The 24,529-nt window shown below is 42.0% G+C and overlaps 4 protein-coding genes across 4 annotated transcripts in view; 3 read left to right on the top strand and 1 right to left on the bottom strand.

Annotated features, from left to right (window-relative positions):
* Positions 1–456: 456 nt before the first annotated feature.
* On the top strand, positions 457–5,009 carry LOC113130774 (protein transport protein Sec61 subunit alpha-like 1). The gene is made up of 12 exons (XM_026307619.2): positions 457–609; positions 1,406–1,473; positions 1,561–1,626; positions 1,730–1,808; positions 2,022–2,153; positions 2,303–2,412; positions 2,720–2,873; positions 2,977–3,137; positions 3,249–3,446; positions 3,619–3,810; positions 3,889–3,965; positions 4,084–5,009. Exons 1-12 carry the CDS (start codon positions 603–605, stop codon positions 4,268–4,270), a joined length of 1,431 nt encoding a protein of 476 aa, XP_026163404.1. The 5' UTR covers positions 457–602; the 3' UTR covers positions 4,271–5,009.
* An 862-nt stretch (positions 5,010–5,871) lies between these two features.
* Positions 5,872–8,515, top strand: chchd4a (coiled-coil-helix-coiled-coil-helix domain containing 4a). Its single transcript, XM_026308050.1, has 3 exons — positions 5,872–6,028; positions 6,341–6,439; positions 6,997–8,515. The coding sequence occupies exons 1-3, from the start codon at positions 6,007–6,009 to the stop codon at positions 7,359–7,361; spliced, it is 486 nt and encodes a 161-aa protein (XP_026163835.1). The 5' UTR covers positions 5,872–6,006; the 3' UTR covers positions 7,362–8,515.
* Positions 8,516–8,636: 121 nt separating this feature from the next.
* LOC113131015 (netrin-4) lies at positions 8,637–13,547 on the bottom strand. Its single transcript, XM_026308049.2, has 10 exons — positions 13,010–13,547; positions 11,989–12,482; positions 11,566–11,886; positions 11,134–11,260; positions 10,650–10,838; positions 10,157–10,373; positions 9,914–10,041; positions 9,696–9,764; positions 9,409–9,576; positions 8,637–9,274 (listed from the first exon to the last, which is right to left on the bottom strand). The coding sequence occupies exons 1-10, from the start codon at positions 13,098–13,100 to the stop codon at positions 9,138–9,140; spliced, it is 1,941 nt and encodes a 646-aa protein (XP_026163834.1). The 5' UTR covers positions 13,101–13,547; the 3' UTR covers positions 8,637–9,137.
* Positions 13,548–20,098: 6,551 nt separating this feature from the next.
* Positions 20,099–24,529, top strand: part of dnah1 (dynein, axonemal, heavy chain 1) — a 28,871-nt gene continuing 24,440 nt past the window's right edge. The window contains exons 1-13 of the mRNA XM_026307992.2: positions 20,099–20,239; positions 20,570–20,740; positions 20,866–20,947; positions 21,148–21,324; positions 21,596–21,726; positions 21,839–21,971; positions 22,055–22,225; positions 22,310–22,565; positions 22,688–22,845; positions 22,955–23,166; positions 23,493–23,791; positions 24,003–24,153; positions 24,288–24,481. Coding sequence (XP_026163777.1) covers positions 20,573–20,740; positions 20,866–20,947; positions 21,148–21,324; positions 21,596–21,726; positions 21,839–21,971; positions 22,055–22,225; positions 22,310–22,565; positions 22,688–22,845; positions 22,955–23,166; positions 23,493–23,791; positions 24,003–24,153; positions 24,288–24,481 — 2,132 coding nt within the window. The 5' untranslated portion in view covers positions 20,099–20,239; positions 20,570–20,572. The remainder of the gene's footprint in view (positions 20,240–20,569; positions 20,741–20,865; positions 20,948–21,147; positions 21,325–21,595; positions 21,727–21,838; positions 21,972–22,054; positions 22,226–22,309; positions 22,566–22,687; positions 22,846–22,954; positions 23,167–23,492; positions 23,792–24,002; positions 24,154–24,287; positions 24,482–24,529) is intronic.

Below are 24,529 nucleotides of genomic sequence, written 5' to 3'. Positions count from 1 at the left end.
GTCCTTGTAGCCCTAGTGGTCCTTGTAGTTTTTAACACCTTTCCATATCTCCAAATATTGTACATTTACTGTCTACAACATGCTAAATAACACTGACTGTAACTCAGTCTCACAAAAAGTGTAACGGATGATAATGTAAGCAAAAAGCAGCTCGATGTGGCAGCTTCACACGGTCTGTCTGCAGCAGTCTTGCTATAACCCTGTTCTATCAGTGCATCCATGTAACCTAGGAGGTGTGTGCCCTCTACAGGTCAGTAAAACTGCTCAGTCTGGGCTCGGGCGCCCCCTGCAGGATGGGAGAGCTGTGTCGTGTAGCTGCCGATTTATAAATGTTTCAGTTTAAAACCACGCATGTTCTGACTTGTATAGTATTTCTCGGTCACTTTGAATGCACTGTCTTCGTAGCCAAGCGTGTGCACGACCTGCAGTGCGCGGTCTGGGGGTTTGCGCGTGTCCCGGAGAAGTGACGTGTGTTAGCGGCTTGTCTGGTGACGTGTCTCTACTGCTCTCTCTTCTCCAGCAGCGCCTGCATGGAGCCACACTGACCCACGGAGCACCCACACTGGTACCATTAACACGCCGGGAGTCGGTCTAAGGACACCATGGGGAGTACGTGACATTCTGGTTTTGGATACGTGGTTCAGGGTGGTCTGAGAAAGCCGCCGTGTTTTAGTCTCCAACAGACAGGGACATTGAGCGCTGGTCGGGATGAGAGTTAGCTTAGCTTGGTCAACGGGGGCTAACTTTGTGACCTTATTGTAGTATAATTTCACCTCTTGAGGATTCGTTTTATCTTAGGTTACTCAGATTTATGTCTGTGTTACAGGCTGTTCCTAACATTTTGTGTATTTCTGTCAAATAGACCTCAGAGCTTCCTGTTTTAAAGTGGATGTTCTCTCGTTTTGTGATTGAGCGCTAGTTAGCAACACGCTAACCTCGGTTAGCCGAATGAACTGTCCATATCTAGGATAGTTTGCTGTAACTAAAAGCGAAGGGAAGTGCTTTTTTCTGCTTTGCATAGATGAGTAGGTCGATAGCTTTGCAGTGCCACATTGACCAGCACAGCTACTGAAACAGCTGAAATGATATGTGCTCGCTGTCAAAGTCAGCCTCAGTGATTTAGACAGCGGATCAACACCAGGCTGATCACTGTGAAGGGACTACCCGCTGGGTGCCAGTTTTAATCAATGTCTGAAGTGTGTCTTTGTAAATTCAGCTATGACTGTAAATGCTGTGCTGACTGACCAGTTCAGCTTCGTTGGCAGCTGTTTAGCTAGTAGTTAGTGATGACGTAGCATCACAGCTAACCAAGAACTGTTCAGACCTTAACACAGATATGCTGGTAGTTTGGGTCTGAATGCAATGTTTATCTATCCATTTGTAATCTGCTAATGTCTTTCTGCAGTTAAATTTTTGGAGGTTATCAAGCCGTTCTGCGCAGTCCTGCCAGAAATCCAGAAACCAGAAAGAAAGGTAAGCCTGCTAAAGCCCTGCACTGATGTACTGTGCCTGTAGAGCTGAGTGGATATGAATGACACGTTTCCTCTTTAATCCGCACAGATTCAGTTTAGAGAGAAAGTACTATGGACCGCCATCACACTATTCATCTTCCTGGTGTGCTGCCAGGTTAGTATCTACTAATGGCAAACCTTAAAGATGAACAATTTACTGGTTCAATTACTAGTGATAATGGTTTGTGACTCTGTTTCATATCTTTTTCTAAATTCAGATTCCCCTCTTTGGAATCATGTCTTCAGATTCAGCAGATCCCTTCTACTGGATGAGAGTAATCCTGGCTTCCAACAGAGGTGCTTGAATTGTATATTTTAAATGGACTGTCACTCTATAGTCACACAACTCTCTTATTTCTTATGTAGAAACAACAAGGAGAAATAATCTTATTCCAGGCCTGACACGATCTTGTTATCACATCTGATAAGTCATAGGTCAACAGTTGTAGATACTCTTGCATTGTTTTTGGATGGTGTTGGATTAACTCACTGTGACATTTTGTCCTCCAGGTACTCTTATGGAGCTGGGTATCTCACCCATTGTCACCTCAGGCCTCATCATGCAGCTGCTGGCTGGTGCAAAGATCATTGAGGTGGGAGACACTCCCAAAGACAGAGCTCTCTTCAATGGAGCTCAGAAATGTAAGTGTTAAAAATGAGCTGTTTTAACACTTATGTAACTTTGATGCTTTGAAGTATGCACATTCACAACACTCTTTGTTTGGCCAGCAGTTTTACAGTAGTTCTGCCTATAATTTTGCCAACTGTAATTTTTTTCTGTCCTCTTGCAGTATTTGGAATGATCATCACCATTGGACAGGCTATTGTGTATGTTATGACTGGCATGTATGGAGATCCTTCAGAGATGGGTGCTGGAATATGCTTGCTCATCATCATTCAGGTTAAAAAAACTCCCCCTGTTCTTCTCTAGTCTAAAGTTTAGGCATTTGTTATGATTGAACAAGACTGTATAAAAGTGTAAAGAATGATTCAGCAGTAAATAAGACCAGTGATTAATTAATTTGTGTGTTAAGCAGCAGAATAAAGACTGGGGTTAGGATTATGACTTGTGGTTTGTTTTCAAAAAACACATTTTACAAAGATTCTCCATGGCTTAGGCAGGCATGTTAAACTACACCTGAAAGGCTTCATTCATTCATTTGTACACAACTCCTCTCTCAATACAAATCTCTTTTCTTTTTCTTCAGCTCTTTGTTGCGGGCCTGATTGTCTTGCTGCTGGATGAGCTGCTGCAGAAGGGCTATGGTCTTGGTTCTGGTATTTCTCTCTTCATTGCAACCAACATCTGTGAGACAATCGTCTGGAAGGCCTTCAGCCCCACCACCGTCAACACTGGCAGAGGTGTGGGAAGTAGCATATTTTAAAGCTGAGTAACGAGAAAGGATATTACTCCTTTAATTTGTATTCTAATCCCTAACTCTTATGAAATCTGTGCTGTATCCAGGTACTGAGTTTGAGGGAGCTATCATTGCTCTCTTCCATCTGCTGGCCACCCGCACGGACAAGGTGCGTGCCTTGAGAGAAGCTTTCTACAGACAAAACCTGCCAAACCTCATGAACCTCATCGCGACTGTCTTTGTGTTTGCAGTGGTCATATATTTCCAGGTGAGCTGGCAATATCAACTGAATACAGTCCAGTGTCTTCCCTGGTTTTATTGTATGTAAGGATTACCAGCGTGAGCCTGACTGACTGGCTTATCTTCTTACCTTTTATAGGGCTTCAGAGTGGACCTTCCCATCAAATCTGCACGCTACCGTGGTCAATACAACACCTACCCAATTAAACTATTCTACACATCCAACATCCCCATCATCCTGCAGTCTGCCCTGGTCTCCAATCTCTATGTAATTTCACAGATGCTCTCAACACGTTTCAGCGGCAACTTCCTTGTCAACCTCCTGGGAACCTGGTCTGTAAGTACTAACAGCTACTTCATCCCCAACACGTTTGAAGACCCGAAAACTCAGTTTTTAGTAGGCTACAATTGTGTTCTGATTCACTTCAACTCTATTAAGTTGTAAACATACACGGTTAATCAAAACATTGTCTTTTTTTTTGTTCTTGTTTGTTTACTTTTAATTTTAGGACACCTCAAGTGGAGGACCAGCTCGGGCTTACCCAGTGGGGGGTCTTTGCTACTACCTTTCCCCTCCGGAGTCATTTGGTTCTGTTCTGGATGACCCGGTTCACGCTGTTATCTACATTGTCTTCATGCTTGGCTCCTGCGCCTTCTTCTCCAAGACCTGGATTGAAGTCTCAGGATCCTCTGCCAAAGATGTAAGTGTGTGTGTAACTTGCCATTTTTTGGAATCTCACATTAAATTGTGCTCTGATATATTCATTTGTGTGTCTTAGGTGGCAAAGCAGCTGAAGGAGCAGCAGATGGTAATGAGGGGACACAGAGAGACTTCTATGGTGCATGAACTTAACAGGTACAAAGCAACCTTGCAAACAGTGTCTCAAGTTACTTGCTTGCTACTTGCAAGTTATAGTTAGGTTAAAGCTCTCTTCCATAGTATTTATGTATTCTTAATTGATTTCTGTCTGCAGGTACATCCCCACAGCTGCTGCTTTTGGTGGTCTCTGTATAGGAGGGCTGTCTGTCATGGCTGACTTCCTGGGTGCTATTGGTTCAGGAACAGGAATCCTCTTGGCTGTGACCATCATCTACCAATACTTTGAGATCTTTGTGAAAGAGCAGAGCGAAGTGGGGAGCATGGGAGCACTGCTCTTCTAGGGAAAAAAAACCACCAACCTGCTGACACACATCAGACACAAAACATCCACCCCACATCATTTTTTAAATTTTGCATTTTTTGCAGTTCACACAAACAGCACATCAGGGATAGGTAACTTCTCTCTGCCACCTTTATTTTCCACCATATGCTGAAATAACTCCCAGGGCTGACTATAGTATTGTGTCTCATCAGACCATTGTATTCCAGCAGCTATTACCCATCTCTCTGCAGCCCTAGTGACTGTCTGAAGAATGCCTAAAGCACAAAGGTGTGAGGTGATGTCTTTGACTTACCTCAGGCATTATTCAATGCAGCATGTTCAAGGAACACTAAAAATGGCAAAAACATGTTAGTGCTTTTTTTTTTTTGTTTTTGTTTTTTTTTTTTTTTAACGCTGAAAGCACTGTGCCTGGATATTTTGGGAGCGTTTAAAGAAAGCCATTTCATGTTCATCATATAGTGATCAAGCTTGAGGTTTCTAGGAGCCTATATTAGGATGTGAAAAGTATAAATAAAATCCTGACAAGGTTTCTGGTAATCTCAGACAAACTATCTGTGGTTTTCATTTACTTTTATTTTGATATTTTAAATGATGGACTATGTTTATATTCACGCTGGTCTTATGTAGGGCACAGTGTTTGTCCTCTGTCTCTGGGTCCTCAAATGAAAGTGTTTGTGTTGTCTTGCTCTTTTATTCCCAGGCTGGATCACTGCAGAGATGGTCGGGATGAGGGTGGGTTTGATAGGGACAAAAAATGGGTTTTGTTTTGGTTTTTACTTTATGTAACAGACATAATTGTGTTATTAAAAAAACAGGATTTTCTTCCAACGCACCTGGGAATTGTGTTTTGAATCCTATTGCTCTGTTGTCGTTTGCACTGGCATTTTCTGTGACAACAGTAGGACACTGTTTGTGGGTAAAATAGTTGAGAGTATTTGTTGGTGGCATGGCAACAATGAGAACTCAACAAGCTTTAAGCTTCTTCATAGTTATCACCTTCTTAGGGATGTTTCTCCAGTTGTGGTTTACATCTTACCTATAGATTAATTCAGGTGACCTCCCTTGTAGTAATCATGTCCACTAGAGGTCACTGTATCAGAGGTTTAAGACAAGCTGCTTCATGTTAACACAATCCCCAGAAGGGCTGATTTTGCTTTTAATGTTGTATGTTCTAATACACTATTAACAGCAATAATAAGCCACATAATATTCAGTGATTACATCAATTGATAGACAAGAAAAATAGGGTAAATAATACGAATAAAATGGCTTTAAGGCCAATCAGACGTCCAGAGAACTGATGTTATAACCTATTTTAGATGTATGATCTGACTATTTAATGAATCAGGACAACATATGAACTATCACTTAACTAGCAGGAACCTAAACATAATCAGAAATGATCATTTCAGTTTACTCGGGATTTCTTATATCTTAAATATTTTCTAAAATACGAACAGAAAACGGTTTTACTGTTCAAAGACAACATTTAAATAACCTTTTGACATTTAAATAACCTTTTGAAGGATGTTTTAAATGTGTATTTTGGTTATTTTTATGCACGTTTAAGATGAGTGACGTCGTAATTGTGCGCCAACATGTGGGCAGGTCACAGGGCGCTTGAAGCCGGTTAGCTTGTCAAATGAAATCTCTGCGGTTCTTGGGTCATTTTTGTCACACTGGTCACATTTTACCTCAGTCCACGAGACTCACCGGAGAAAACCGCCGACAGACATGTCGTACTGCAGGCAAGAAGGTAGTTCAGCGCTTGTTTCATTCATTTTCAGTGCACGACTTGATGTCAATGTCATTGAGTGACGGCTAACTGTGACTACAGCGGCTAACTGGTTAGCTCCGACGACAGCGAAGCCTCCAGCACTAATGAACTAACTACTACTAGGTCTAGGTCTGCTGGTTTTATATAACCATTACAGTATTTTCACATGTAGGCTAAGTGTCAGACACGGAGAGTTGTCAGGCGATTAGCCCTAATGTGTAGGGCTGGGCTAATGTGTCCCAGTGTTTCTAACTGTACTGTCTTAACTGTTTTGTGTTGTTCTACCTTTAGGTAAAGATCGCATCATCTTCGTGACCAAAGAAGACCATGAGACACCCAGCAACGCTGAGCTGATTGCAGATGACCCCAACGATCCCTACGAGGAGCAGGGTTAGTTATTTACTCATTATTGGAAAAACTGCAGTTTCCATATTGTTTTTTTTTTCTGTCTGTGAAGCATTTTGTAACCCTGGTTTTAGTTTTTCTTGCTTACTAACAAAAAGTCTGGGAATATTTTGTGTCTTTGCTGTTAAATGAGATGGAAAGACCACAAACAACAATAAGTAATCATACTTAAATATTCTTTGTGGAGCCAAAGCCTAAGATCATATTCCTTATGTGTTGTAAAACCAGCCACACTGTTGTACTAGTGGCATGAATAACACACACACACAAACACCTTAGTACATTTAGCCAGTCACACTAGACTCACTGGGAACATAGTCCTCAACAAATGTATAAACGAGCCAAGCTATTTTATAAAAACATTTATCCATTTTAAAAATATATATCTGTCATGCATTGTTAAAAATATGTATCTCCAGAAGGATAGGATAGAAGGTTAGACAGTGGTGGGAGATGAACTAACACAATGTAATTTTGTATTTCTTGTAATTTATTGACAGCACTCTGCTAACTTGCCATTGTCTGCTTTCCTGTTTCTTTAGGCCTCATCCTACCAAGTGGAGACATCAACTGGAACTGCCCGTGTCTGGGCGGCATGGCCAGTGGACCATGTGGCTCCCAGTTCAAGGAGGCTTTCTCCTGCTTCCACTACAGTAAGGAGGAGGTGAAGGGCTCAGAGTGCATCGACCACTTCCGTAACATGCAAGAGTGCATGCAGAGGTACCCTGAGCTCTATCCGCAGGAGGATGATTCAGAAAGTTCCACCCAAGCAGAATCTAATACTGGTTCTACCTCCGCTGCCCCTACGGGGGGCTCTGCCTTATCTCCTGAAACTGACTCTACCCCATCCACTTCAGATGTCTCATCTGACAATGTGCTACCTACAGACAACCACACTGCCAGCTAAGGTGAATCACTAGTCATCTGAAGCTCTTGTTCTCTGTGTGCAAGCACTGCCCAGCATGAATAACTTTCCACATGGAGCTCTGATTGGTCCATTCACCAACCTACACATAGGGCTTACTGTGTATTCACACATACAGGTACAAAGCAGTTGGCAGTATCTCACCTAATGTGAATCTGTAGTTCTGGCAGTATGTGGTTCTGGTCATGTTATTTACATACTCTCCTCCCACTGGACAGTTGTTTCCATGTGTTGTTCTTGTATATGTCGGCGTTACTGAGACACAACAGACACGTTTCACAGCTTTTTATCTCACTGCTTTTTCACTCTGTATGTGGGAATGACCTATTAGTCTGACACACATGGTCAATATTTTACAAGGGCCATCAAAGCTCAACTTCGCAAATGGAGCGAAGCATCTCATCTGTACGAACATGTAGGCTGCTTTGTTTGCTGCGCACTCAGAACATCTTTGAATGATATGATTTAATAACAGCGAGCCAAATCATTTGCTGCAGAGACATTAGCTGAAAGACTCACTTTATATGCAATAGGTAAATTAATTTGTTGCATCATGTTAGTCAGAAGAGCAGTTCTTTGTGTGTTGTCCTGTTAATGTAACTCATCAGGATCATCGCTAAGTACTGATTTATCAATGATTATTCAATTTGCCCCAAATCTAAGCAGTAATCTCAATTATTTTTTTTTGAGCAATGTTCAGCTTTAACTTAGTAGTTTACATCAACATAAAGCAGGTTTCAATCGTAATAGTTTAATCTTTTTGCTTGAGAGGAAAAAAAAAACAGGTAAATGGTAAGAAAGCAGGGCTTCTGCTGTAACTTCTGAACTGTGGACATTTCATTCATATTAATGCAGATGTTTTTAACTGTGTTGACATCTTACACAAATGTCAGGGTCTTTCATCTATGTCTGCTCCCATATGAGCAACGGTCATCTTTTTTTAATTTTTTTTTTATTGTCTGGCCTCAACTAAAGTGGTTTGTTAGGTTTAACCAATGTTGCATAATTGTTTTTGTTGTCTCAGTACTGACTAGAGTCTCTGGTTGGATACTTTGCTCATCATTCAGTGTTATTCAGGCCTTAAAGGACTTAATGGTTTTTTTCAGACATGTCCAAATTAAAACTGTCAATTTCAACTTCCATTTTCCTGTTCTCCTTGTAAGAAGAAAAAGAACAACATTCTTATGACAGTGATTTGTCTTTTCCCATTATCTTCATCTAAATTATTTGTACTGTGTTATCAGTGACAGATGGTTAGCCTTTATTTTAGATTTAGTCAACAATAGAGATGATAAACCTGAATGTTTTTTTCCACTGTCAGTGGCTTAACACAAACTGTCAATGTTGTGTGAATTTGCAACTTCAAACATTTCTTTAAATTAAATGACTGTATTAGTTACTGTTTTGCTAATGAAAAAGAAGATAAAGTATTGCTATAAGATTTGTTAGACTCAGAACTCATATCCTTGTGTTTTACCCACTTGTAACCAGATCCAAATGGAAGTCTCTAATTGCTGGTTGGTGATGATAAACAAACTTTTTCTAATGAGAAAGGTTTCATGACCCAATGCAGACATTCTTTGTGACCCCTCAAAGTCATTCCAGTCTTTACTTCATTACATACCTACACATTTATGAGTACATTTCTTCAGTGACCATGGTTTGACTATGTTGTCCAGCAATTTTCAGTCTCTTCTGAATTGTCTACTCTCTCCTGAGTGAATTGACTGAAGCGTGTCTCGCTAATTTTGGATTGGTTCATGGACATCCATTCCTCAAGCCCTCCGATATGAGAAGACCCAGTCTGGGGGTCCAGGGGACGACTACACTCTGCATAGTGACCAGTAGATGGCCTGTTCGAGCATCCTCTGGGCCTGCCAACAGGTACTCCATACCTGGTTAAAAAATTCAGAAAGGTATATTTTAGCCTCTTGGTTCTTTGTTTGTGTTGGCGTGTCTATTATAAAGTAATTCTGTGCTTTGTGTGTCATACCACTCATTCCTTTGTCATGTTTGAATGCTATTTTACCTGGGTAGAGTATAGGACAGGTGCAGCCACGGCTGGTCCAAGACAGAGGATAGATACTAGTAGCCCCCAGAGACAGTGCCACCTTTCCTGATTGAAAGACTTTGCGAACTTTGACCTGCACCTCTGCATGGCCTTTGTCGTGAGCAGACAGCACACTGGCCTTGATCACTGTCAAGGGCCATATAGATCAGTCAGTACAAACTGAGAAGGTATTTTACAGCATGAGTTAGAGTATAGACCTTAATTTATATGAAACTGTAAACAGGTGAAAACTGCGGATTTCCTACCATAATCATGTTTGGTCTTACAGAGGTCAGTCACACTCCTCAGTTTTTTCTCCTTACAGCTGCATTTTCCTGTGTAAAAACATTGTGATGTACTCTGATCTATTCATAACACCACTGTCAGTCTGACTTATACTGTATAAAATCGGCCATTTTCAACCTTGCAATGCAGAAGAATATCACAGAAAACATTTTTTCATAGTAAGCTGTATCACACTCACCCGTATAATGCAGAGCAGAGACTGCTAGTTCCTTTGACCACTGCATGTCTTCTTCAACTGAGAACATATGATCCAGATCAGGGATTTTTCCACCAATGGGCACATTGAACACCTGATTTTTTGTGTAGCTGGAAACACACAACAGAGCACATACCATTATTATTATTAACTGCTTAAACACATACATTTATCCCCCTTAGAGTTTGATAAGTTACCTGACCACAGATTTAAGCACATGGCTACCTGTCCAGGCATTGCCCGGTGGTCGGATCACAGCTGTGAGGGCAGGCACAGGCTTTGCAGCCCTCCACTCCATAGCCCCAGTAGCCAGGTAAGCAATGGCTGCAGCTTGTGCCGCCAACACCTGATTTGCAGTGACACTGGCCACTTCTAGGGTGACACCAGGGTCCTTCCTCTCCAGGGTGAGGAGGTAAAGAGCCATGTGGATCACACCAGCAGCCTGAGAAACAAAAATAGAGATACAGTTCTGTATGCTGCTGAAACGTTTTTCCTCTTTCCTATTATAATATTATGAATGTACAAACATGCCTGCAGATGGTACTATTAAACCTTTTTTGTTCTTTTCCATTTCATTCACAAACTTCCCAGGCTGAATTATTTCTATGTGCATTTCACTAATGGAACCTTCTCTATTTTTCTTTTCTGACCAGGTGAAAACACATCAACCATATCCTAATCAGAGTAAGTGACTCTCCCCCTGGTCTGTGTTTCTTACGTGTGCAGGCATGAGGGGAGCTGAGAGGCAGGGACGGGTGGCGGTGGTAGCCATAGCGACAGCGCTGGCATCTGCGCCCAACAGTGTTGTGTCGACAGTCATCGCATACACCGCCGCTGGTGCCACCAGAGGAAAGCCATGCTCGCTGGGAGAAGTGACAACTATCTGCATGATCGTGGCACTCGCACTCTGACGACGCAGATGTGTATGATGTCAAAACAAGTTGAGAGATGGAAGACGGGACAACATTAGGACATCAAGATGGTGAGGAGAGACCAAGTCATCATGAACAATGTATTTTTAGCTGCGTGTGTGTGGCATTCTGTGCAATCTCCAGAGACATGAAAGAACAGAATATAAAGGTGAAACATCTTCATGAGTATTGAAGCATTTCTAATCTAAAATTCAAAATCACCTTGACTTAGTTCTGAAATCTCCACCACAGAGACCGGAGCCTTAATAGGAACTAAATATAGTCACTTACTCTGGCATGGATTCGGCTCCCCGCTGCTGCCGTTGGCAGGCCTCCAGGGCCGATCGTTGTAGAGTGGGGCACACTTCTCACAGTGATCCCCTGCTGTGTGGTGAGCACACAGGCACCTTCCAAACACCTGGAAAACACATCTGGAGCTGTTCAGTTATTTCACCCACAATAACGGATGTTACAGACCCCAGCTGTCTGGAGACTGCTATAAAATGGATCCAGGCTGAGAGTGTAAACAGTAAATCGAACGATTTAAAGACGTTTAAACTGTCATTTTTTCCATCACTTAGTACATTTTACCTCTGAATGTAATGTTGTCACATCTGTGTTATACACAGGCCGACAGGAAAACTGACAGACTCACTGTCTTTCACACTCTCTTTATTGTTGCCTGTTGCTCTTTTACTTTGAAACAACAGAAAAACTACTCACCTTGTTACTGTGCTTTCTTGTGTCCTCTCTGCTGTCGTATGGCACACAGTACTCAGCATGTCCGTGGCACAAGCATGTGCCTTTAGCCAATAAAGTATAAATAGCATAAGGTGCTGAGGCTGAGGTTTCTGCAGAGGATGTGGAGCTCAGAGCTGAAGCCGTGGTTCTTGTCCCTCCTGTGGGAGGGTTCAGAGGTGCCAGGCAGGACTGAGGTTTTAGCAGTGTGATGCGGAGGTTAGTAAGGGTGAGGCGGGCGAGGGCCTCTGCACTGTAAGGGTCCACTGTTTTAACATTGCTGGGGTCTAGTGTCCGTAATATTACCTGGAAGGGGAAACAGAGCTGCAATCAGTACTGAGCTAAACACCAGAAATATGAGGCTCTGTTACAAGATACATCATTACCTCTTCACCGATGTTTGCTTACCTCCCCACCGCTGCAGGGTGTAGCACTAGTGTATCTCGATGTACACAAAGAGCCTGGCTGACTAACCTCATCAGACAAACCAAACTCAGTGCTGCAGTTGTGTGCAAAGAGCTTAAGCACTTCCCAGGTCTTGCCAAAGTCAGCTGAGCGTTCGATGGCCATGGCAGCAGGCCGGGGTGACCTGAACACCAAAACTACATGTGTCAGACAAAACTGTGTTTCCAGGTCCAACCAGATCTCATCCTGCTGCTTCTGCATGGTTGAACCTGCACCTGACGCCCACCAGGTGTCCGGATGCAAGAAAGGGTCATCAGTCATGTACACAGGTGGGTGGACCCCCACCTCAGAGCAGAGACGTGTGGTCACAGGCGGATGGGGGCATGGGCCGTGAGGGTGGGAGCTATTCCCACAGCAGCCTGAGACAGTAAGCAGTGTCCTGCCACTAGCCAGGTTCCCTATGGGTGGACTGCAGGCGTGGTCCCCACATCTGGAAACTGACACAAAAGGTGATGTGGAGTCAGAGGGTACGTATTAGGTGCTGATATATGTGTGTTCAGTTCAGTGGTGCTTACTGGATATCTCTAGAAATGCCTTCACAAAAGAACAAGCACTTTCCATTACATCACTAACGAAACAAAAGTCCTCTTCACTGTTTCCATTAATTTTTCATTTGCCTGACCATTGTCCCATCTAGGCTTTTTCTGATGTGACACAGAATCCTGCCCAATCCCCACTGGGCAGCATTAGGACTCTCAGGTTACATGTAATAGCAAACCAAAGCGCAGCCACTATCAAATTTGGTCTGGTTCATCTGCGACACGGATGACCTTTGCTTTACTTTTAAAACCAACAGATTCAGTGTCTGTTGAGATCGCAGAATCTTTATTATGACAATCCATGTAATTATCATTTAATGCAGTTGAGTCACCATAACGGTCTGATCAATCAATAACGTGGCCCAACCACTGAACTGAATGAGAGAAACAGCGTCAACAGTACGAGAGACGCTGATACACCTCACCTGCTCCGCTCTGTGTCACAACCAAAAACAGCCAACTGAGCGCCACCAGCATCTGATGTCGACCTTTCCCAAGCATCCTAAACACGCTCATCCTTGTTCCTGCAGTGTTTACAACACACGCGGTGCGATACACGCCTTCCAGCAAGGATTAGTCCCAACATTATGTGTAACCCATGTAACAGACAAGCGCCTTTTGTTGCCAATTACGAAATGCGCAAGGCGTCCAGAGGAACCCAAGGAGTATTTTTCCGATGTCCTCCCAGGAATAATGTTGGAAAAACTCCTAGATGAAGTTCAAACCATCCTCCAGGACGGGTAGTGCATCTCTGACAGAACCGGATCGTGCGCCCCAGATGCAGCAAAATATGCTCAGTCCAATAAATCAGTGCTTTATGTTGAACATAATGTTGCTATTCTCCATTTCATGGTTTGTCCTCACCCGTCTTGCGCAACAAAAGACACTTCTTTTCCACGCTAATTAATTCATGTAAATGTTTCCATGAATTCACAGCCTGCCCGAGAGCTCCGCGTCCCAGCCAAGTCCAGCGCTCTTTGCGTTAATGCGCAGGAGTGTGCGCTCTATTTATTCATGGTCCCCCCACTCACCCGCACGCACATCCACACGCTGTGAGGACGATGTACTGTAACATAAAACCAAAGATGTTTTTTTTCCTCTTCTTTCTGGCAAACATTCATCCACGGGGATGTCAAAGAGGAGGACAGTCCTGCGACTTACAGGGGCTCATCAACGCAGTTAATGCGAACCAGCCGTTCAGCGCATACCAACTAAACCATGTCCCTCCACTGGCCAGGGCCTCGTAATGGGGCGAGAAAGCTCGTTTGTCCGCTTCTGTCCTCCTGTGTTTTAGCTGCAGTAATTCCAGGTTACAGGTCTCTTTGAAGGCTGGCAGGAGAGGAGACAAAAATAGTCCTCAGTGCAGTTATTTGCAGCTTGATGGCGCATTATGGCACCAAAAGAATTTGACAGCTTGGGGTTTCATGCAAATGAGGTTGACAAGAAAAGAGCCTTTCTTCCATCTGTCTGCCTGACTGGATAGATTACTCTGCCATTCTTCATTATAACACTGGATAATAAACACATGGGCTGATACATGACGGTCCTTCTTTTCAAATTCTTTTTAACCGCACACATGTCAGTGAGTGTTCAGTCCTTTGCTGAGCCTAATTTATTTTCCCTCCTTGGCGCACACACGCACATACTCAAAGCTGGAAGAATGAACACCATGTCTATGCAGTTTTATGGCTCAGCTTCAAGAATAGGGGGCTCAAAAAATGTACATGCACAGGATAGGATTGTTTTTTATAAATGTCTTTAATGCCATACAATTTTTTTACAGACCTGCCTTTTCCCGAGATCACAGAGAGACGAAAGCAGATTTACTAAGGAAAGGCATATGGCTTCAATGATGATGATGATGATCTGTGTTTTGGTTGTGCTGAGAGACAATACAATGTGCTAAACGTTTTAAAAGCAGCCAACAGTGGATTACTTATATCATTCTGTGCTGCTTAATGATGTGAAATCTGGACATCTGTGTTGATTTTATCTGTGTCTTGCTGCTAAATTATCATTATCTTTCCACCTCATATGTCAATCCAGCTCTACCTGTTGTACTTATGTCTTTGTTCGACACTGGCTGGTCTTTTTTTTTAATCTCCCTGTCCCAAGAATAGCTCTATGGGATATTAGCGATTGACATTTCTGAGGGATTAGCTGGTATCTGGTCATGTTTGTGGCAACTGAGATGGTTTAGATTCAACTCTGGCTCACTGGGACACACGGAAATGAGATTCACAGCTTTTCACAGGTTGAGTGGTGGGAGGACCTGTGTGCATTTGTGCATTTGAGGAATAAGGGTAATGTAAAAAACATAAACTCAAATCATCTATGTGGTCCAACGTTGCCTTCATGGACTCAGGTTGATTCTAGGGGAAGGTTGTACTGTAAGTGACTTTCTGCAAATTATTAAAAGCTCCAAAATAGTATGTTTCAGTCACTGAGGTTTAGAGACAGGGTTTTCAGTAGAGCCATTAAACATTTTTAAGAGCAGCTGGTTCAAGTAACTATGTTGGTTGCTCATTTTAGCTTCACAATAAAAAACACATTTGGTTCTTAATTGGCAAAAATGTATTTAAGGGCAATTTTCTGTGATAATGAATTGCAGGACTGCCCACATTCAATAATGTGCTTGTTTAAGCATCTGAAGAGCATATTAAGAAATACACATCCATACATGTTTTACATTAAATGTGCTGAGAGAAATATATGCCTTCCCCTTTTTTTTCCAAGTACCTTTGATAAATACATTCGCTTAGTGTTCAGGGTGTATCTCCATCATGGGCCCTAGACATGAGAGGTCAAATACCAGCCTGGAAAGGTCACAGGGATCCTCTACCTGGCCCATGACCACATCTCTAATTGCTCCTTTCTCCCATTTATGGGGCTTAAAATGGCCTGGGGTTAAGGGAGCCAGGGTCAGACGGACAGGAACTCCCCCTCCCTACACAGCCTTATAATCTTCAGTGTTTGTCCAGGCTGCTCATACATGCGTGTTTTAAGCACATGGTGTCACTGCACACTCCTCTTTCTCCCTCCATGTTTCCTGTCCTCCTTCTTCATGGCCTACATATCAGCTCATATATTCCTCTAGGCATAAAGAGAATAAGTTTCTTTACATGACTACTGCATGTAGGCTTTACTGTCTGCCTTGATTTGTTTTTGTAAACAGCACATCTATTTAGTTATTATGCAGTATGTGGATTACATTTACAGTATGTCGCTCTATATGTGGCTTTCTGTTACATGGTGGTTAATAGGGCTGGTTTGAACACTAAGGACAGTGTTTTTTGTTTTTTTTTTAATGAAAGTTTATACAGGATGAATTACATGGCACTCTGACATATAGATGCAAGAGATGATGTGACATTTGCACCCTTTTGGATCATGAAAAGGCCTTTCTCACTATTTCACTCTGACAGAGTTTAAATCTAAGTACAGGTCATTTCAAAGGTAAGGTAAGGTAAAGTCAAACCCATTAAAAAACAGGTTAGCACTTGGTCATTTGCTTGAGTATGATAAACACTGTTGACAAGAAAATCTCTATAATGCTGATGTTTGTTTGTCATGATCCTTGTGTGCCTTAGGCACACAGACAATTTAGAAGTAATTTGTTAACTTACATGTGCTCAAATGCTGTGTGTGTGTGTGTGTGTGTGTGTGTGTGTGTGTGTGTGTGTGTGTGTGTGTGTGTGTGTGTGTGTGTGTGTGTGTGTGTGTGTGTGTGTGTGTGTGTGTGCGTGCTACCACAATAGGTTTAGATTGCACTGTGCTTTTTTTTAATGTGAAAGAATGAATGACATCAAGCTGTCAGACCAGAAGTTGATTGAGGCCAAATGTGGCTGGGTGACAAATGACAAATCAAGGCCTCTGTGAAGCACATGGGCACACAGCCAAACCAACAATTTATGCATGTAAGCTTAAGTTGTGTGGGTTTGTGGGTGTCTGTAAATGGATGTGACGGGAAACTATGTGGAACTGTTTCAATATAGTTTTTATTAATGCTTAAGGAGGAGGAATGCTGGGGATGTTTAAGACTGGTTCTCTTGCAGAGCTTCAGCTGAGTGTTGATGACTTATTTATATCTCATAATGCTGTTTTAAGTAGGACAACAAATTAACCCCTCCCTGCCTACAAACACACACTCCTACTGTTGTCCCCACTTCTCATGTCCCTGTCTGACGTCTTGACATATGTTACTGATGTCATCAACTAGCAATCTCAAGATTTACATCTGTGTCACCAACTCAGGCATGTAAACAACCTGCCTCCCTGACATACAAGCACAGAACAATTTCTTAATAAGTCTTTCTTGGCTTTCCATCGCTCCCCCACATAAACAAACTGGAATGTCAGACCGCAGACTGGTTTCCTATCACAAAACACACACAGACATGCGTGACATATTCCACTCACTGCTTTCTTATTCTACCTTTCATGCTTGCATAGTTGATAAAGCATATTGACCTGGCTCAAATAACAATTTCTTTTAAGTGTTGCCAATAACTCCAGGGGATTCAAAAGAACTGTAATTTGGCACGTTAGAGAGACATTAAAAATGAAATACATGAACAAAACTAACACAAAGAAAAGTGGGGCTCAGAGGTCAGCACACTGGGGTGGGGATAAATATCAGTCACTCAATGGAGACAGCCAAAAACATGTTTTTAAACTCTACATCACTGAGCTTCTCCTGCTATGTTGAATATTTTTATGATCCATGGTGCCTGACTTTGGTTCCACTCCTAAAAGTCACATTGAAAAATGGGAGCAAATGAGTGGAGAAATTAAATGCAGCTGGTTGAGGTCCTGGGCCACGGGCTGGGAGATCTATTCTGTCTCTCATGTCTGGGCACTTTGCTGCTTTGAGGCTTTAAACATCTCTTTATTGGCATGCCAAAAGTCCACCTGTGATCCGCTGAGGGATCACAGTTAGGCAACAGTATCTAAAATCATTGGGCAAAATCAATAATCTGCATGAAGACAGCCTCATACACGTCACTGGTATCTGCTTTGCTCTTGTAAAATGCACAGCCACAAAACACTCTAATGTAAAAGTGACATTTATTGCCCTCATGGTGCTTCTGTTTGATCTATGAACTGTCACTAGTGACTTTCATTGACCAGATTAGATGCCCTGTAAAACAGAAAATATGCAGTGATTGGCACCACAGTAGGTTGTAAAGGATGCAAATGATTCTTACAATGTGTCAGAGAGCTCAGTTTGTTTCTAGCTTCATTGTGTTGATGTGTAAATCATATGTAAAACTTTGGCAAATGATCCCTTTTTCATACAGAGCAACAAAACTCCAGTCTATTCTCAAGAAAGTTAACTGAGATTTCATTGGAAATTCTACATTGCCTATGCATTTCTTTTTTTGTTCCTGTGTGCAAAAATTGAAATAAAATCACACTGCAGCCTAAGGGTGTGCCCACATTTGTGGTTGCATTGCGGGTTTCTGCAGGAGAAAAGAGGTATGTAGGAATATGTGCGATCGCTAAGCCTTCTTGGCTTGCACAGCAATGTGACAGTAAGAGGGGGCTAGCCAGTGTTTGATCTTATCTGGCAACATCTGGCCCTCAGGATGAGCTAAAGTTAGCAGCACATGCTGATGTCATTAGCGTAAAATGGGAGTTAAATTCACAAAGGCATGACCCTCACAACGTCCCAGTACTGTAAAAGCAGGAGAGAGCAGCAAGAGAAGAGGATAAACAACTTACAGATTGTAGGATAAAGACGGGAGAGGATGGATTACACATCTTGGTGACTAATATTGATGTTCTTTAATGGCTGCTGTTGGGCTAGATCTTTCATGTCAGCATTAATCTGCTGCTGGGCTGTTAGCATATAACAAATGAGGCATACTGGGGTGGAAAGGCGAGTACAGGGTAGATCAAAGCTGTAACAAAGCTAGTTAGGGTTTAATCAGTTCCACTCATTCAAGGCTCCCGGCCACATCTATCCAATCAGGTCCCATGACCACAGTGGGCTCCTGGCTCCAGAAATGGCTGCCGTACTGCCACCCAAACATTGGTAGGCGACCATGTTTTGAGGACCACCAGCTCATCAGAGACTTGCGGCTCTCATGTGGTCTCCTCTCTGGCACAGATCTGTTTATTCAATAGCATTAAACATGTGTTAACAATTAATAAACTGCAGCGGTCAGGATGATGCATATGATAATGTCATTATTAGATGTGGTTTATTCAGTCCCTTAGGGAGGACTATCATTTGGTTTGGGCTTCCTCATTGGGTGAGGTCATTGCTGCAAGACTGAGTTTTAGTGAGGCGAAGCTAATAAAGCTCAAAGCCTCTTAGTAAACACTCCAGTAGGCCCATCTTGAGTAATAACCCAATGCGGCACAGACTTACAGTATCCATGGCATCCATATCAGCCCACTCTGTGCATATGACCTTTGCTCTTTGGCTCCTCTGTAGCATTTTGTTTATGACCTTCTCACAGAGCTGATAACACTAAAATAGATCACCTCTGACTCTCTTGTCCTCATGGGCCATGCCACAGCCAGGGACAAGACCTCCTGTGCCCTCAGATTTGATTTTCACACAGATTACACCTCAGCAACATTCCCATTTCAACCTTAATTTATCCCAATCTGCATGGCAGCATGTCCTTCGCAAGTGACACGTGAGGGTTCAGACACATGAGACTATTCATTTGTGCTTCGCTACCCAATCTCAGGCTGCTCTGATGGGTTTCAACTGAAGAGGCCAGGGGCAGGAGCAGGGGCTGCAGTGCATGATGCCTGTGATCTACCATGGGAAACGGCTGAGGTTATGATGCCCTTGTGACCCTGGAGTGTGGGGATGGCAAGGGTCAGTGGGGTTTTCCCCCTTGTGGACACATTTGAGCTGTCATGAGTGTGAAAGGAGACAATTGCACATATAAGCACAGGAAAGTGTGCATTCCAATTAAATTCCACCAACTTGTCATTACTGCCATTACCATCACTATCTCCACCAGGAACAGAATAGGATGTGAGTGTTCTGCTGCGTACCTGTGGAGAACATTGTCATGTGACATTTCTACTGTGGCTACATGAATCTGCTCCCAGCTCTGAGAATCAAGCTCAGGTTCTTCTGCACATCCAGCAGTTTGTATTAGAGGACAACTAGGATTTAGAGACTGGGAGTTCATATGTTTTATGCATTAATGCTTTATTTCTGTAAGGACAGACTTACAATTCCCAATATTCTGTTCTTTCATCCTCTTTGACTTTCTTACTCCTTTTTTCCCCCATCCCTTAATATTGTTAAGAGGAACTGTTTGATATTTTACTTAAACATAAGTAGCAATAATGTGAAAACACTCAGCACAAAATAGCCCTGATTTGATGATTAAGTGTCAAATCCATGTAGTGGCATAAAATGCGTCTTCCCGTGTGAAGAAGCTCATCATAAACCTGCCATGCTGCACCACTAGCACCTTGTTTATAATCTGAGAGCACAGTGTTTACCTTCGTCTCCATGACAACCGTTTTCGAGTCCAATAACGACACTGAGAAACTGAGATTGAACGTAAAGGCACAAATGCTAGTAACGCTAGTTTAATGTATTTCTGTGCAATGTGCTTTTTGCTGTTTTAATCATCTTTAACAGTAACATCAGTCTGATTAAACTCGGCACGGACTCGGTAAGTTTACTAATACTAACTGTTTTGTTGTTGTTACGGTTGGTTATCTCTAAAAACATTTTTAGAAATTAGGCAATTTCACAGTTAAAATGTAATGTAATGTAAAATAATGTAATGTAAAATGTAAAAAAGTACATAGACTATTGTGTATTTCTAGGTCAGAAACAAATGTAACCTACGTTGATTTTAGTTATACGCTAAAGCATGTTGGGGAAATACAGTCCTGGTTATTTGAAAAGCATGTAACGCTAACGCTAATGGGATGCTGAATCCAGGATTAACTAACGCTAGATGGTTACACAGTTGCACTATTTTTTTTTTTTCACCTAGAAGATGGAAGGGTTTGGTTTCAGGGCATATGCACCACATCCCCCCAACAAACCTCCAGAGCCCAAGCCTCCAGCTGTAAGTCACAGATGCAAACTCCCTCCGATCAGAAGATGCTCTGAGAATGAACAGATGGGTATCTATTCAGATATCATCACTTCATTCAGATTCCAGGTAAAAAAAATAAAAAATAAAAACAGACCATGTATTTAACAGACATTTTTTACATTTTAAAACCATGCAAATACAGACCTTTTGTTGCAGTTAATAACTGCAGCTGGTAACTGTGTAGTGATTAGTTTCTTACAGATGGACCTGAGAGCCAGCAGAAGTACCAGAGCCAACCCAATGTTGAGATCAGAAGATACTCAACACCAAAAGGTGGGATAAACTATTACATGGCATTTTTTAATTTCCCTTCTGGGAGTAATTAAGGGAGAGAGAGAGAGAGAGAGAGAGATACCGTATACCTTATTTTCTTAAGTCATTATTTCTGATATACCTGTATTGTAATGATAGGCATACTATGCTCCTCTGGAAAAAATATGTGGTGTAAATTTCTTCTCTACTCTTTATTTTAGTTTCAACTTTCAAGACTCCATCTGACCAGTGCCAGATTGTTGAAAAGCGTAACCATCTACCCACCTCACAGCTAACGCAGAATTCATATTTCTGCCGCGGTGGAGATACACCCAAAGTCCAGATGGCCTACCAAAACATTCCTGGCCAGATACCCCGCAAGTTAGAGATAGAAAGGTATGTGGTGTATGCATGCCTTATGTATGACAAAAGATAATACTTCATTTGTGAAGCACTCAGCTTGCTGCATGCTCTGTAGTGAGTGTATACTACATACTGCTGGATCAGAGTCACCAGTTACATGTGAGTGAGACACTGAGCTTTAGCATACATTACATTTATTTTTCCTTATCCTACACTGGCTGATGTAGTAGGGTCCATGAAGTGGTTTATTTTAAATGTCTATTGTTGTGACTCATTTATACTGTTGTATATTGTGTTATTGTAGACGCCGAAGAGAATACTTGAACATTGATTTTGAACAGCTCCTGGAAGAAAATGGTGTAGACTCTAATCTTATAATGCCAAGACATCCGAACAGTAGTCCAGCCAATCCTGCGTCACCCTACCTCTCACTGGAGGTAAGTTTGCTGCAGTTTTGTTGTGGCAGTTTGATTCCCTATTACCATTATAGCCCACATGTTGGATTTCAGCACTATTTCACATTTTGCTTTCTTGTGTTTTTTCCCTTAGATATTTGACAATGATGAGTATGACTGCCGGACTCCAGAGGACTGGCTTACTTTAGGCACTGCTGAAGGATCACCTGATCGAAAACCTATTCCTGGAAAAGCACTGTTGCCTAAAGATGACAAGAGTGCTTATGGTAAAATGTCATAAGAAGTATACTGCGTAAACAGACATTATTTTCCATTATCTCATAGTTCTTCTATTCTCTCTCTTTTAAAGAGATTGCACAAAGCTCCTGCACGGAGTACAACTGGCATTTAGTTGGAGTTCTTGACTATAGTAAGGAGAAATGCCAATACCTGGTACAAAAGGTTTACGACAGCAGCAAACTGACAGACAAAGAAGGAAAACCCATTCTAAATAAAGAACACAAAAAGAAAAAATCTCCTGGTCAGTAACACTGAATTATCCCATAATTTCTTCTTATCTCATTTGATTGTACATGGATACTTTCCATCTCACTGTATTGCATAGGAGTAAGCCCCTTACTAGCTGGCACGAAGTACTGGGTACCCAGGATCAGATTGTTATTTAGTGCTGAGGACCCACGTGTCCTTTTCGAACGGATCCAGTTTGCTCTGCACTGGAGGGAGAACACAGAGGCTCTGCTCCTCTACCACTTGTCTGTTGACAGCATGCCCATCTGGAGTGGAACACCATCACTTGATGCCCACAGTCTCCACCGTATGAAAAAATATGCTCTTTCAGCTCCTGGGCTCAGGCAGAAAATGTGAGTGTAATCTTAACATAGTGATTTTCCAGTTCCTCAATATTAACTGTTTTATAACAGATCTCACTGAATTGAAATGTTAACTAGCTAAGCGGTGAATAAAGAGTATAACATGTGTGCAGTGTGGACAAGTGTATAGGGGACATAGAAAAGGATGTCAAACTGGAGTATAACCGTACTATGAATCGCATGATATTTGACAAAGTAGTGATGAGCCACCCAAAGGAGTTCTCACACATCACCCTGCCAAAGAAGCACCCTGAGTATGTACCACAAAAAGGTGAGTCCCTCGAATAGATGTTTTTAAGCTGCTGGAGCCCATATTAAAGAAATGTATGATCAATTAAAATCCACATCAGAATCTAAATACTGAATTGTTTTTCTTACAGGTTGTGTTCCAGTTCCACACTTTCCCTATAACCAGAATCAAGCATCATTTGTCTTCCGTTCCATGCTGACAAAGCCAGAGGTGATCTGTGTATTATCTGGAGTATTGTCTGAGTCCAGCAAAGTAGCAAACATGAGACTGTTCAATGTCACGTCCATCAAACCACTGCGACTGGATGAGTTTGAAGTCATTCAGTCTCAAATGCATGCACAGGTATTGTAGCATCATGGTAGCTTCTGTTTTGCCAATACTAGGCTATGAAAAAGTTGAATGCATGGTTTGTTAAGCCAATATTGTCAGGACAGTTGAGAGTTATTCATGTTAAAATCATTTTCAGACCAGTTTAACAGGAGATTGACAGTGTCGTTTTCTTCATTATATGGTACTGGGGTAAACATCTGCACAAACCCTCTTCATTTCAGTTTAATGGTGGATACATGTTGTGTTGTTGTTACTAGAAAAACAAACCATGCAGACATAAAAAAACATCTGACTTTCACATTACTAAAGAAACATTAAATCATTTTGTCCTTCCTCAGATAAGCCTCTTCCTTCGGGAGACATGGAGGGTCACACTCAGCAACTGCATCCGTTCAAATCTGGGAAATATTGGCATGGGTGCATACAACGTGAACGAGTCTCGCTGGGACATGTATAAGTTTTCCAAGCTGTGCAGTCTGATGGCTGTGGTGCGCCTCAATATGCAGGACTCCCTGCGCTACCTTGTGCTGGATTCACTGGTCAGCCTGACTAACCTTCTATTGGATGCCTGCCACAGTGTTCTAACATGTCCCCAGAACCTCATCTGGGGGGACAACCTTATTACCAGTCCTTACAGGTGGGGCACCACACACTTGTGTATGTAGTATGAATACACGTGCATATATTCACATTTTTGTGCTCATGTGCATTTATATTTTCTTACTGTATATTGAAGTCAGTTATCCAGTATGTTATAGAGCCAGTTTAGTTTTATTGTTCATTTAGATAGTTAGTGTGGCAGTTGGTTGGTATTCTGGCATTAATGATTCTGTATTGTCAATACTTAGGCCAAAGAAGAACCCTGTGTTCCTGTTAGACTTGGTCCTGGATCAAACTGGCGTTCGTTATAGCACTCCTCTGGAGAATTTTGAGACATCTATCATTAACTTGTTTGATAAAGGCATTCTGTCCACATACAATGTACCTCAACTTGAGAAGGTAAAATAAAATATGCTGTCACCTGAATTACAAAGCATGAAATTAAAAGGGAAACACAAGAAGCAAAAAAATGTTACTGATAGGTGGCATGATGTGGCATGAGGGTTTATTTGTTCCTCTTTTGTCCATAACAGATGGAGATGCAGAAGTTGTTCATTGGTGTTGATGAGTCACTCATGTCAGTGAATCTGTGGGAACCACAAGTTACTGAGCTGAGGGAGAAGGTCCGCAATGCTCTCATACAAGCAGCCATACCTCTCAGGGCGTATGCTGCTGAATATGAGAAATACTTAGATCTGCATAATTTGGATGTAAAAACCTTTTGCAGGTCAGTTTGTGTTTAAAATGAATTATCCAAGTTCTCACAGCTCCTTGT

Source organism: Mastacembelus armatus, chromosome 5, assembly GCF_900324485.2.
Source record: "Mastacembelus armatus chromosome 5, fMasArm1.2, whole genome shotgun sequence".
Taxonomy (NCBI): domain Eukaryota; kingdom Metazoa; phylum Chordata; class Actinopteri; order Synbranchiformes; family Mastacembelidae; genus Mastacembelus; species Mastacembelus armatus.
The sequence above is the reverse complement of the archived record's forward strand: the minus strand, read 5'-3'. Positions and strand labels throughout refer to the sequence as shown.